This window comes from Ylistrum balloti, unplaced genomic scaffold, assembly GCF_031769215.1.
Source record: "Ylistrum balloti isolate Yb309-2 unplaced genomic scaffold, AGI_CSIRO_Ybal_v1 Utg370104, whole genome shotgun sequence".
NCBI classification, from domain to species: Eukaryota; Metazoa; Mollusca; class Bivalvia; order Pectinida; family Pectinidae; genus Ylistrum; species Ylistrum balloti.
In genome coordinates, this window is record NW_026782129.1 from 127094 (window position 1) to 143278 (window position 16185).

A 16185-nucleotide genomic window follows, 5' to 3' on the forward strand; every position below is an offset into this window, starting at 1 on the left:
TAAATACTATCATTAAAAAATTCTGTGAGTGTGGTGTAATTTATAAGATAAAACTTTATCACAGTATTAACGTTTAACAACATAAAAAGAATCTATCAATATATTACATACAATTCTACCATGAGTAATCGAAATTTTTTAACCTAACATTTAAGAAAAAATCTATTGTTCAGGCAAGGCCAGACGCTGTAGCTGTAGGGGTACTGTTACACATGATCAATGGGGCCTTACTAGTCTGGCTGACACTCAAGTCCTGTGTGAAACCCAAAGTTAGGTATACATAAATAGAATTGACGAGAAGCCCATGGATCTCAATGGTTATCTGACTGGAAAGACTTGTAGATGATATAATAAATATAGCAGTAGACAATGGCTGAATGAACAAACAATTTCTCATCATTAAAGCAATGCTCAGAATATTTCATCAATTAAGGAAAGAAAAACAACAAGTGTCAAGGTTCATTTCTAAATATTCCCAAAAATTTCAGCTCAAAGGCACCAGCTGAATTTTAGAAGAGTATGTGTCTTTTGTGATAGGAGCCATGACAGCCATATGGTATTTTTAACATACTTACTGAAAAATAACAACATTTGGTCAGGACCATCTCAACATTATTTCAGGAAAGTCTGAGCTGAGTATCATTGGTAGAGCATGAGAAAAAGATTAAAATATGTATTATTCAGGAAAAATTTTATTGTGCAAACAGGTTACAACTCCTGTGTTGACATTTAAAGACAGTGTCAAAATAACAACACTTTGCTTTCCTTAACATCCACATTAACTTTCAATTCACTGGCACCAGTAAAGCTTCAGAATAAGTTTAAGATGTGTTTTTCAAAATGTCTGCACTGACAGCCATATTGGAATTTTAGAGCTGGCATGAAAACTAACAACATTTCTTTAGGACCATCTCAAGATCATTTCAGGCAAGTTTAGGCTGAAACACATTGGTTGAACTTGAGGAGAAGTCTTAAATGTGAAAAGCGGCAGATGACACACTATGATTGAGGAAACAGCTACAAAAATGTCAATGTTTAGAAAAATCTCAGGTACACTGATACTCAAGTTTATAGAAAACTATAAGAGAAACCAATTGAAAACAAATATAAGTGATCAATTTACAGCATTTTGTTGGTTATAATATTCTACAATCTTTATCTTTTGTAATTGTTTTTCAATCACATGATGTCACAAGCAATGTATCTACATTCAAATCATTAATGCTACAATCCTTTAAAATATTTCAATAAAAGGTCCCACTATTTAATTTTATATCAATTAAATCAGTATGTTTCTTTTCCTATTTATAGTAGAAGTAAAAAGAAACTTATCTGAGTCGATAACCCAAACCTATCAGGAAATCGATACTAAAAAGCAACGAGAGAAACACGCTGTAAAAAGTACCGTGCTATAGGCAATCAAAGATATAATTCTGTCGTGGGGTTTCCCTGGTGATCAATAGAATAAAATAACTACATGTGAATCCATGTCACCGCATTTTGTATGGTGCCTGTAATTTCTCCAATTTATCCTAAAACTCCATGTATTTTTGTGTCATTATCACTACAGTAACCTCATACTTGCTGTGGTACATGGATATTCATGTTACATCACGAGATCCTTCACGATAAAATTTCACAGAAAAAACAATTTGGGACTCATTAACGTTAAAATATAATGCTACCAGCTTTCTTATTGAGGTAAAAAGGAGAAATCAATTTTCCAAGTTATCATTTGAAGAAACCATTGATATTCAGATATGCATAAGGACCAAAAAATATGTACGAAAAAGAACATTCCAAAACACCTGATGTAAGGAACAGATAATCCCCCTGACTCCATCCTTTACTAGATATGTATTTTAGTTAAATAAGAACTGGTTAATAGCATCAACCAATATCAACATCATACAAGGACTAAAAAAACTGCCATTATGTCCAAAAAAATCTAAATGAAACATTCATTACATGCAACACATCTTAAATTGTGAGACTATAAACAGGGCTCTTGATTTGCCAGATTTGGGGCCGAATAAGCAAAATAGATCTTTTTTTCCCAATTTAGACCCCAAGTTCTCCGAATTCTAAGGAAAACCCCATTATTTTTCCGAATTCTAAGGGCCCCGGGCCCCAGTCCAAAAATGGGATGTGAGAGCCCTGATAAAGTATAATGAATTAAAACTGTAAATACATTGTATCTTATAAACAACGGGTACCAGTTTAAATCTTCATGAAAGTCTGAAATTCTGCCACAATTACTCACAAGATTATCAGTGAAATTGATGAACGCTACCCGAAAATGACTTAAATGGACACACAATTTTAACATGTTGCAAGCTATGAATTTGGTATACTGCAAATGCTCTTAGTATGACCCCGAGTTTCATGATAATAGTTTTAATGCAAGCAAAGCTAAGCTCATGACACAGAATTTGAACAAAGGGCAATAACTCTGTACTGCAGAGTCAAGGGCCCTGACTTTGCGTGAATGATATATACATCACATTTCAATATCTTAGTTCAAATGTTGGCAAAGTAATGCTCTGAATACAAAATTTAAACAAAGGGCAATAACTCTGTAATTAAGGGATTGTGGGCTCTAACATTGGTACACAGCACACTGTCTTCATATGATCAATGTAAACACCAAGTTTCATAATCCTAGCATACAGCAAGAAAAATTTCAACAAAGAGTTAGCAACAATGTAATTGAGGAAAGTTTTTGAGGAGCACAAAAAATAATGCAAGGAAAGACACAGACACTGGTCTAATATAACTTCATTTCTTGTGGAGAATACATTTTGTTTTTATTGGGTTTCATGTCCTCTATACTGCCAGGGTCATACATGGATGGCTTGTAGAAAATGTGTTATGTAATTATTGTAGCTCGCAGTTCTAAGTCTAGCTTTGTGGAATGTTAATCCTACCCATTCTACTATGTGGTATATTCCAGTTTAGGATAAAAAAAATATCTCAACAGCTTAATATGTTACTTACTTAAATCATAAAATGTTACCAACTTTGACATCAGGCCATGAAAGTATATCTATAAATAAAGGCTTTTCTGAACAGCAGCCTTATACTGTCATTCCTAGACATAATTCCTCTGTTGCCTCAGCTCTCCCTGAGACTTCAGTCGCCAGGACTTGCTAAAATGTATTCCCTGTGGTGTAGAAACAGCCACTAATATATATATAGTATATATATCATACCAAAGATACCAGGAGCCAGCATCAGCTAACATCAGATCATGTGGGAATCTGTTTATATAATTTAATAGTCAACATCAAACTTTAAAACACAAGCATGTTCTTTTACAGCATAAATCTAATGAAGAAAAATAAAGATGGCAGATATTTTCGTCTTGTGACAGACATTTAAACAAAGCATGAAGTCAGACACAAGAATTACTTAAAATAATTCACTGATGAAAATGTCTTGTTTCCGTGTAGCTAAAAATAAAGGATAAAGTAAGACAATAAGACGTGTAAGGGAAACTCGATTAAGGAGAGACATCCGAAAAAGATTGAGATTTTTATTCAGCTAAACTATCTGAGAAATGTCACAGATACTTGGGATTGCTTTTTAGGTGGCAGACAAAAAATTAGACACAAGAATTAAAATCAATGTCTTTGGAATGAACAGGTTTTTTGTACAGGCTGCGCTTAATTCACACTCGATAGCTGTTTCGTGTATCATCACCTGAGTAAGTAATCTAAAATATGTGAAAATTAAAACAAATCTCTTTTCACAGCATTCTTTAATGGGGGAAATGGCCAATTTCCTTCTCGGAGGAGAATGTAGCAACAAAAGAAAACGTGATTATGGAGTAGCTGTGAGTAGAGATTGCTCGATGTAATTCCATCACAGCGAGAACCAGGTCACCAATGTCTTTGTCTGACATCGCGCAGAAACTAAAAATGGTCTGCCTCTAAATAATACTGTCAATGTACATTTACAATATGTTAACAATTGTCAAAACCTTAGTGTCAGTACTAATAATATGGAACAATATGTTCACTGTTTACCATAAACACAGATGTATAACATATAATATTTCTAACAGAAAATAACTCTCAATAGAAACATACAATGCAAAATATATGTAATTGTCAAAATATAACTGTAAATCTTCAAATGCATAGGATATGTATATATAAGCAAACGGGCAATATGATGTTTGCCTGCAGCAAATTCCTTCATTTATACTGACCATTAATGCTATAAAAAGAGTTAAGTGTTGCAAACTTACATAAATGTTGTATCTAGTTTATAGTTCAAATATGAGCTAAACCTCTGACTCACCTGTACAGGTTAACAAGACAAACTATAGATACAGGTTAATGCTTTAACAGACTCACCTGTACAAGTCAACAAGACAAACAATAGGAACAGGTAAACAACAGGGCACAGTAAACATTGTAACTGACTCACATGTACGAGTCAACAGGACAAACAATAGGCCCAGTTAAACAATAGGGCACGGTAAACATTGTAACTGACTCACATGAACGAGTCGACAAGACAAAACATAGGCCCAGGTAAACAATAGGGCAAGGTAAACATTGTAACTGACTCACATGTACGAATCAACAGGACAAACAATAGGCCAGGGTAAATGCAGTGACAAACTGACCAGTAGGAGAGTACAAGACAAAGATGGCTAGGTAAATGCTGTGTGACTCACCTGTATGAGTTAACAAGACAAACAATAGGCCCAGGTAAACCCTGTAGTAGACTCTGCCCATGATGTGTTTATCTTCATTGCAATGGAGAAAATATTATGATAATTTAATATTGTTATTAAATTATAGTTTATATCTTCCTGCTAGCTGACATAGCAATTTTCAATTAAGATTTTCATTATGTATTAGTGTTAGTGATTTTCCTCTCTATGTATGCATCTCAGCTCAGTATTTCTGCAATGGAGAAAAAATTGAAAATTTTATCTTCTGCATTTATCAGTTTCTTATTAATATTTGTTTTTACCTGGGTGTTATCACTCTGTTAAACATGCGTTCATTTTGGGAATTTTAACCCCAATGCATAATAATAGAATATATATCATATCGTTGAGGGTCTAGCTAACATTTTCAGCTTCTCTCAAATGCTGCTAACAAGCTTCTCTCACTAGGGCCACAATTTATATCCTAGTAGTTAATAGTGATTATGAATAGAAGTCTCAATATCTTGTGCGTTCTTGTTGTATATAAAGAAAATTTTAAAAGGTGGTATGATATATTAAGCCTCCAAATGCTGTAACACTAACAATTTATATCCAAGTCTCAATATCTCATCAATGAATGAAAAGGAGAAAAAGTGACCTAAACTGGCATTAATGGTCATCTGACAATCAAACATCCTGAAAAGTAAACCATTGTATGGAGTATCTACAATGCCATGGCTGAAATGAACTTATCTTATCAATTTAAGAAATGAATGTCCTTTCTCAATTATGTTTGTTTCAGACCAAGATTTGGTTGATATTCACAGAAGAATTAAGGAGTAGCATATTATTTTAAGCAGAATTTTACCTATATGCCCTTAAGTTTTGGATCCCAGGCCCTGATTCCCCATGGAATGAATCAACTTCATTTATTTAAGAAATGGTTCCCTCTCCTTGTGTTGTTTCAGACCAAATATGGGGTTGAAGTCCACTCAAGTGTTAAAGACAAGTACTTTGATCCAAAACTGAAGCTACCTTTCACTTGAGAGACCCACCTTTATTGTCCTCAAGAGTCATTAATCAACTATTTCTTTTTACACAATGGTTGCCCCCTCCCAATTTTTCGGAGGGGGCAAATTTGGTGGAAATATGCTGCAGTGTTTAAGGTCAATAGTGTTTTCAAGCATACAAACATTGAGTCAGGTGACCTGACAACAAGGGATCCATTTATAGGTTTTTATTCTCTCACTATGTTTTATTTGGTCATATTTACTTTATACAAACTGAAGAACAATTTTTAAGGTTTACACCTAATTCTCCTACTGGACTTAGCTCCTTGAGCTCTGCCCCTCGAGGGTCAAACCCTTGATATGTTCCGAATTGCTCCCAATTAGCCCAATGATGTTTCAAAAATTTCATAAAAACCTCGTCACCTCTGAGAAGATGAAGGATTTTTCTGATTTACCTTTATTTCCCCAATTGGGTCTGTCTTTTCTATTGCTACACTATTCGATCTTTTGTTTATTCAGAATTGAATCTTCTATGCACATTATCCTCTAGATCATTGGTCAAAATTTGTTCATCTTAACAGGAGAAAGATGTTACAGCTTAACTGCCCCCATTTCCCCTATTGGTATCCTGTCCCTGCCTTTAACCCAGGAGGGGCGGACTCGTTGTTTATGAACAATAAGGTCCCTTCACCCAAGGATGCCCTATAACAAATTCTTACCAAACCCTGCCTTGTAAAGCAATTATATTCATATATCATCAATATCTATCACAGACTAAAGGAAAATATATCATACACTATATGTGATATAGATAAGATTTAGAATCTCCAGTCTACCTTATACATACAATGATTTTCAAGATTTTGATTTTTTTAAAATCCTGATCTAGAAACCGGTGAAAAGGTACCAGCTAACACACAGTTTGGGGTGAATGATTTGTCCCAATTCAATATTTTACATTAAATATATTAAAAATAAAAATGTACTTAACATTCATCTTGTTCGGATACACTGTTATAGTGTAGTTGACTTTTAAAAATCAGAATCAAATACTACTAACAACAAAGTGCATCACCTAAAAAAAAAATCAAATTGAAGGGTGTGTATTTTGATGTAGCCCTACATACAGCAATACCCCTTTACCCAACTCAACCAATGCCCCTTTACAAACATCATGGTTCCTTGTTTCCCTAGAGTTCCATTCAAATGCAATGCTTCAACATACATAAATAATTGTCAATAGATTTTACACCAACTCTGCCTGAAATGTATAAACACTTACTAGTAAGAGGAATAAGTGAAAAGACGTGTAAACCACGTTAATACCAACTTAGGAATAATATACTTATTTCTGGAGAGTTCTGGCTAGCAGAATTTGACAGAGACTTGATCATCTGCCTATGTAATGTCTACAGGGGCACCTCCATACCTAGTAAAACCATCAGTTTTATGGACTACAGGCTAAAATGATGTCTAGTGGTGAATCTTTTCAATTCTAAGGTGACTACAGATGCTGGTATGTATAGATCCAGGTTATCGTGTATTTAAGTTGTGAAAAGTTGACATCAATTTTTGAATTCTCCAGAAAATGTACCATACATTTATAATAACAAGATCAATCCACTTCTTTCAGATATACCAAAAACATCAGAGCAAAAAAAAATTATTTTCATAGAAATCCTGACACTCTGGCTAGGTTTTTCCTTCATTACCAGTAATCTCATTTTTTATGGTAAATTTAGTATGATCTGCTCTGATTTTAGTCTACCACCTAATAAAGTAGAAAACAGAATCCCTTATAACAAGAAAAATCTTCAAAAATGATAAACTGTACAGTTTAATACCAAAGTTTTAATTTGAAGACAGTTGTGTATCTAGTGTGAATTTACAATTTACATATTGTACATCTATAATGGGCCACCATTATAAATAATGATGTAAGGTTCTGATATCTGAAATAACAGTTCTATACTAGATAAAGAGCTGCAGCCTGGTGTGTCATTATAACCTAGTGTATTACTCATGTTATTGTCATGGAATTTCTGTGACTTTTATAATTATAAACAATATGATTACTGTTGCCATGGTTACACCAAAACAATACCGGTCCTATAGCACATTAAGCTGGTACACCAACTCCATATCAAAAACCTAATTCACATTTTGTATGCCACATAATCAGCCAATGGGAGACATGATAAGTATTCAGTCTGCACTGTATGAGTCGAATGAATCAAGGGTAATTCCAATTACGCAGAAAATCCCAAAATAATCTTTCATGACTGTGTTGAAAAAGAATATTTATACAGTTTACAAAAGACAGTATGATAAAAGAGTCAATGTAAAAAACAAGAGGCCCCTGGGCAGCAGCAGGAACAGTTATTGAATGACTAAAATTGTTCAGAATACTTTCAGATAGGCAGACAAAATATCCTTCAATATTTAACTTTGAATGTGGCAGTAACATATAAATACAATGTTTACTTTCTTTTCTTAACATCACTATCAATTTGCAACTCAGTGGTGGCAGTGGAACTTGAAAAGTTTAAAATGTGTTTTTCAATATGGTGGCCATGGTATTGGATTTTCGACTGACCTGAAAAATAGTACCATTGGTCAGGACCATTTCAGAATCATTTCACACAATTTTCAGCTGTTGGAACAGTTTAAAATATGAAAACCGTGTACAATAAAAGATGAAACACATCAAACAGAGGTTATCCTGATCTTACAGTTCAAATGACCCAATAACAATGGGTAACATTTTTTTTTACAAAGTCCCTTAATTCTTGTAAGGTATAGAATTTTTATCACATGATCAAAAATAAGTATTCTGTGTGCAAACAAATAACATCATAAAAAGTTAAAGAGAAAAGAAATAATTAGAAATTCTCTTTTCAAACAAATCACTCACAGCACCATTTTAAGATGAAATTTGAGAAGAATAATTTCAGATCCATGTACAATCCAATCAGTTTATTTAGGTTTTTTACATTTCTATCACTGAATCTACAAAATGCAGTAAGAAAAATCAATATTTCAATCAATTTGCTGAACTGGCTTCATTCTAAACTCCATTTTAAACTGGCAGATCAACGATTCAGCGGCACATGATGAGATACTACAGAGATATACTGTGGAGATTTCCTGATTAAACAACATAACTGATGGTCTCTTCTCGGGAGAAAACATCAGACAAACTGTCATACACGATAGACAGAAGTACATTGAGCCTGGCTAACAATAGGCTAGCATGACAAAGGAACATCAGTGGTAATGTATCAATCACTAAAAGTCAATACCTTATGATTTTGTGATCTATAAGAAATATCCCTTTCTATTGTGGTAAAAGAAAATGTTATGTAAACAAAATGTCTACTCAGTAAATATCCTTCTAAACTCGACCATAGATACGATGATGACACAAGCAAATATGACAATTGCTTAGAAAAATCAGTCAACTGAACTAATGATAACTTGTTGATGTATGCAATGAGTTTGGTTATGTGCCTGCTAATTAAAGCCTTCTGGGCATTTCAGCAGACAAAGAAAAGTATGGAAAATCAGTGCAATGGGTCACAAGTGTGAAGTAAATGTTAAGAAGAAAAGTACAAACCAGCCTGTCAAAAACGAATAAGAGACGTAGTTGTCTGTCCCGATGGAGGCACTGAACCAAAAGGTGCTCTAACCTAGCTTGACTATCAGCCACTTTGTAGTCACAACATGACAACAAAGAAAACAGAGCACAAGGTCCAAGCCACAACATGACAACAAAGAAAAGGAAGTGGCAGGTCCAAGTCACCACATGACAACAAAGAAAACAGAGTGGCAGGTCCAAGTCACCACATGACAACAAAGAAAACATAGTGGCAGGTCCAAGTCACCATGACAACAAAGAAAACATAGTGGCAGGTCCAAGTCACCACATGACAACAAAGAAAACATAGTGGAAGGTCCAAGTCACAACATGACAACAAAGAAAACATAGTGGCAGGTCCAAGTCACCACATGACAACAAAGAAAACATAGTGGCAGGTCCAAGTCACCACATGACAACAAAGAAAACATAGTGGAAGGTCCAAGTCACCACATGACAACAAAGAAAACATAGTGGCAGGTCCAAGTCACCACATGACAACAAAGAAAACAGAGTGGCAGGTCCAAGTCACCACATGACAACAAAGAAAACAGAGTGGCAGGTCCAAGTCACCACATGACAACAAAGAAAACATAGTGGCAGGTCCAAGTCACCACATGACAACAAAGAAAATGGAGTGGCAGGTCCAAGTCACCACATGACAACAAAGAAAACATAGTGGCAGGTCCAAGTCACCACATGACAACAAAGAAAACAGAGTGGCAGGTCCAAGTCACCACATGACAACAAAGAAAACATAGTGGAAGGTCCAAGTCACCACATGACAACAAAGAAAACATAGTGGCAGGTCCAAGTCACCACATGACAACAAAGAAAATGGAGTGGAAGGTCCAAGTCACCACATGACAACAAAGAAAACACAGTGGCAGGTCCAAACCAAGGAGTGGCAGGTCCAAGTCACCACATGACAACAAAGAAAACATAGTGGCAGGTCCAAGTCACCACATGACAACAAAGAAAACATAGTGGCAGGTCCAAGTCACCACATGACAACAAAGAAAACATAGTGGCAGGTCCAAGTCACCACATGACAACAAAGAAAGCATAGTGGCAGGTCCAAGTCACCACATGACAACAAAGAAAACATAGTGGCAGGTCCAAGTCACCACATGACAACAAAGAAAACATAGTGGCAGGTCCAAGTCACCACATGACAACAAAGAAAACATAGTGGCAGGTCCAAGTCACCACATGACAACAAAGAAAATGGAGTGGCAGGTCCAAGTCACCACATGACAACAAAGAAAATGGAGTGGAAGGTCCAAGTCACCACATGACAACAAAGAAAACATAGTGGCAGGTCCAAGTCACCACATGACAACAAAGAAAACATAGTGGCAGGTCCAAGTCACCACATGACAACCAAGTCACCACATGACAACAAAGAAAATGGAGTGGCAGGTCCAAGTCACCACATGACAACAAAGAAAATGGAGTGGAAGGTCCAAGTCACCACATGACAACAAAGAAAACATAGTGGCAGGTCCAAGTCACCACATGACAACAAAGAAAACACAGTGGCAGGTCCAAGTCACCACATGACAACAAAGAAAACACAGTGGCAGGTCCAAGTCACCACATGACAACAAAGAAAACATAGTGGCAGGTCCAAGTCACCACATGACAACAAAGAAAACATAGTGGCAGGTCCAAGTCACCACATGACAACAAAGAAAACATAGTGGCAGGTCCAAGTCACCACATGACAACAAAGAAAACATAGTGGCAGGTCCAAGTCACCACATGACAACAAAGAAAACATAGTGGCAGGTCCAAGTCACCACATGACAACAAAGAAAACATAGTGGCAGGTCCAAGTCACCACATGACAACAAAGAAAACATAGTGGCAGGTCCAAGTCACCACATGACAACAAAGAAAACATAGTGGCAGGTCCAAGTCACCACATGACAACAAAGAAAATGGAGTGGAAGGTCCAAGTCACCACATGACAACAAAGAAAACATAGTGGCAGGTCCAAGTCACCACATGACAACAAAGAAAACATAGTGGCAGGTCCAAGTCACCACATGACAACAAAGAAAACATAGTGGAAGGTCCAAGTCACCACATGACAACAAAGAAAGCATAGTGGCAGGTCCAAGTCACCACATGACAACAAAGAAAACATAGTGGAAGGTCCAAGTCACCACATGACAACAAAGAAAATGGAGTGGCAGGTCCAAGTCACCACATGACAACAAAGAAAACATAGTGGCAGGTCCAAGTCACCACATGACAACAAAGAAAACATAGTGGAAGGTCCAAGTCACCACATGACAACAAAGAAAATGGAGTGGAAGGTCCAAGCCACAACATGACAACAAAGAAAACAGAGTGGCAGGTCCAAGCCACAACATGACAACAAAGAAAACAGAGTGGCAGGTCCAAGTCACCACATGACAACAAAGAAAACAGAGTGGCAGGTCCAAGTGACCACATGACAACAAAGAAAACATAGTGGCAGGTCCAAGTCACAACATGAGAATTTGTTCCAAATCATAGAGTTGTGGAGGATGCCTTTTATATGTGTCTCACATGGGACAATATCTTAATCCAACATTGTACATACACTGTATGATTACAGAAGGATTGCTAACACATTTAGATAACTATTTGACAATCTAAATACCACAAGTAAATGATCCTTTAAAAAACAAAACAAATATGAAAATGAGCAAACTGATTCTCTTAGAACTCTCTTCTAGTGCTTTCTGTATGCTCTGATTAGGATGTATAAACACAATATTGTCCAGAGTATGTCTTAAATAAGTTCATTTTTTACTATATCCATATAAATCACATCACATTTTCTCTTTAATTTTTATACTGAAAGTTCTGTATATTGAGGCTTTGTAACACCAACTTGTCTAATAGGTTCTTAAAATATCTGTCACATAATTGTTTATGAATCTGTTGGAATGTTTGATAATTTCTCCTTTACATGTTTAAAACTGCTTCTCACTCATTGGTCATCATCTCCCATCAACTGAAAAGATATCATACATAGTTCACATTTGGTGACTTTAGGATGGCATTTTGGCGAACAAGTCTATTTCGGAATTTCATACGCAGAAAGTATTATATCCAGGAGGATTATGTAAATCTGCGTGGGACACTGTAAACTGTGCAGGGTTGAACAGAACCAAAAAATCTTTAGATAAAAATCAAGCATGAACTTGTATCACATAAAAAATGTTGGTTTTTCTTTTTCTAAATCAAAATATTTGATATTTTCCACATTGTACAATACCATATATGGTACTCGTATACGTACCTCATATCAAAGGAGTTACATACCAAACTTGAATCAAATCTAAAATCTCTCCAAACTTTCCACCTAATTCACTCTCATACTTTACTACTGAAAGCTGTATGCTACCATAGAATAATTTCCCACAGTCATCTCAACAGGATGACAAACATATTTGAATATACTACCTCTGCTCCCCAGGGGCCTCAGTGATTCATTTTGTTCACAAGTTAACTTCCAATTTGTCAAACGATGAAAAAATACATGAAACAATGAAAATTGTGTAAAAACTATTTGCATTGGTCTGTTTTATGTGACTGGCTGTGATAAGATCACAAAAAAGTGATGTCATGGCATGTCACACCAAACCTCTGCATGTAACGTGGAGGTGTCTGTTCAGCAGAGTCATGTGCAGTGATGCATTCTATGATAGTCTGCTAAACATCTGTTATTAACTTGGGCAGGAACATACAACAATAAGAGACATCATGCATTATTCAATTCTGAAGGTGAGAAACTAAACAATTATAACTAGAAATTGTTGTCTAACGATTGGACAGGATTTTTCACCTGTACATAACATCTCACCTAAAGATTAATCACTTCCATAAACATGAGTTATATATTACATACACATTTCAAATTTGAACTTTGATGCCGTCCGAAAACTGGAAGTGGACATTTTACAAAAGAAATGTTTCCTGAGAAATGTTATTTATTTTGTCACCATATATAACCTATTTAACGATGATTAAAATACATTTAGCCGTTAATGAGACATCACATTTAGAGGCAAAATTAGATATGACATCATGATGGCCATTTCGTTTTCCTGACACAGTTGAAAATGTCCCTAACTGGTAGAAGACATCTCAGGAAATTAGTTCTAGGGACTGAAAGAGAATCAGGTTCAACACAAACCATTAGTTATAGGGACTGAAGGAGAACCAGGTTCAACACAAACCATTAGTTATAGGGACTGAAGGAGAACCAGGCTAAACACAAACCATTAGTTATAGGGACTGAAAGAGAATCAGGTTTAACACAAACCATTAGTTATAGGGACTGAAGGAGAATCAGGTTTAACACAAACCATCAGTTATAGGGACTGAAGGAGAACCAGGTTTAACACAAACCATTAGTTATAGGGACTGAAAGAGAATCAGGTTTAACACAAACCATTAGTTATAGGGACTGAAGGAGAATCAGGTTTAACACAAACCATTAGTTATAGGGACTGAAGGAGAACCAGGTTTAACACAAACCATTAGTTATAGGGACTGAAGGAGAACCAGGTTCAACACAAACCATTAGTTATAGGGACTGAAGGAGAACCAGGTTTAACACAAACCATTAGTTATAGGGACTGAAGGAGAACCAGGTTTAACACAAACCATTAGTTATAGGGACTGAAAGAGAATCAGGTTTAACACAAACCATTAGTTATAGGGACTGAAAGAGAATCAGGTTTAACACAAACCATTAGTTATAGGGACTGAAAGAGAATCAGGTTTAACACAAACCATTAGTTATAGGGACTGAAGGAGAACCAGGTTTAACACAAACCATTAGTTATAGGGACTGAAAGAGAATCAGGTTTAACACAAACCATTAGTTATAGGGACTGAAAGAGAATCAGGTTTAACACAAACCATTAGTTATAGGGACTGAAGGAGAATCAGGTTTAACACAAACCATTAGTTATAGGGACTGAAGGAGAACCAGGTTTAACACAAACCATTAGTTATAGGGACTGAAAGAGAATCAGGTTTAACACAAACCATTAGTTATAGGGACTGAAAGAGAATCAGGTTTAACACAAACCATTAGTTATAGGGACTGAAGGAGAATCAGGTTTAACACAAACCATTAGTTATAGGGACTGAAGGAGAATCAGGTTTAACACAAACCATTAGTTATAGGGACTGAAGGAGAATCAGGTTTAACACAAACCATTAGTTATAGGGACTGAAGGAGAATCAGGCTAAACACAAACCATTAGTTATAGGGACTGAAGGAGAACCAGGTTTAACACAAACCATTAGTTATAGGGACTGAAGGAGAACCAGGTTTAACACAAACCATTAGTTATAGGGACTGAAGGAGAATCAGGCTAAACACAAACCATTAGTTATAGGGACTGAAGGAGAACCAGGTTTAACACAAACCATTAGTTATAGGGACTGAAGGAGAACCAGGTTTAACACAAACCATTAGTTATAGGGACTGAAGGAGAACCAGGTTTAACACAAACCATTAGTTATAGGGACTGAAAGAGAATCAGGTTTAACACAAACCATTAGTTATAGGGACTGAAGGAGAACCAGGTTCAACACAAACCATTAGTTATAGGGACTGAAGGAGAATCAGGTTTAACACAAACCATTAGTTATAGGGACTGAAGGAGAATCAGGTTTAACACAAACCATCAGTTATAGGGACTGAAGGAGAACCAGGTTTAACACAAACCATTAGTTATAGGGACTGAAAGAGAATCAGGTTTAACACAAACCATTAGTTATAGGGACTGAAGGAGAATCAGGTTTAACACAAACCATTAGTTATAGGGACTGAAGGAGAACCAGGTTTAACACAAACCATTAGTTATAGGGACTGAAGGAGAACCAGGTTCAACACAAACCATTAGTTATAGGGACTGAAGGAGAACCAGGTTTAACACAAACCATTAGTTATAGGGACTGAAAGAGAATCAGGTTTAACACAAACCATTAGTTATAGGGACTGAAGGAGAATCAGGTTTAACACAGACCATTAGTTATAGGGACTGAAAGGGAATCAGGTTTAACACAAACCATTAGTTATAGGGACTGAAGGAGAACCAGGTTCAACACAAACCATTAGTTATAGGGACTGAAGGAGAACCAGGTTCAACACAAACCATTAGTTATAGGGACTGAAGGAGAATCAGGTTCAACACAAACCATTAGTTATAGGGACTGAAGGAGAATCAGGTTTAACACAAACCATTAGTTATAGGGACTGAAGGAGAATCAGGTTTAACACAAACCATTAGTTATAGGGACTGAAGGAGAATCAGGTTTAACACAAACCATTAGTTATAGGGACTGAAGGAGAATCAGGTTTAACACAAACCATCAGTTATAGGGACAGAAGGAGAACCAGGTTTAACACAAACCATTAGTTATAGGGACTGAAGGAGAGCCAGGTTTAACACAAACCATTAGTTATAGGGACTGAAGGAGAACCAGGTTCATTACAAACCATTAGTTATAGGGACTGAAGGATAATCAGGTTCATTACAAACCATTAGTTATAGGGACTGAAGGAGAATCAGGTTTGACACAAACCATCAGTTATAGGGACTGAAGGAGAATCAGGCTAAACACAAACCATTAGTTATAGGGACTGAAGGAGAATCAGGTTTAACACAAACCATTAGTTATAGGGACTGAAGGAGAATCAGGTTTAACACAAACCATTAGTTATAGGGACTGAAGGAGAACCAGGTTTAACACAAACCATTAGTTATAGGGACTGAAGGAGAATCAGGCTAAACACAAACCATTAGTTATAGGGACTGAAGGAGAACCAGGTTTAACACAAACCATTAGTTATA

At 36.1% G+C, this 16185-nt stretch overlaps 1 protein-coding gene across 1 annotated transcript in view; it reads left to right on the forward strand.

Moving 5' to 3' along the window:
* Positions 1-3772: 3772 nt before the first annotated feature.
* The window catches only part of LOC132550112 (nose resistant to fluoxetine protein 6-like), a 42698-nt gene continuing 30285 nt past the window's right edge, over positions 3773-16185 (forward strand). The window contains exon 1 of the mRNA XM_060214130.1: positions 3773-3835. Coding sequence (XP_060070113.1) covers positions 3773-3835 — 63 coding nt within the window. The remainder of the gene's footprint in view (positions 3836-16185) is intronic.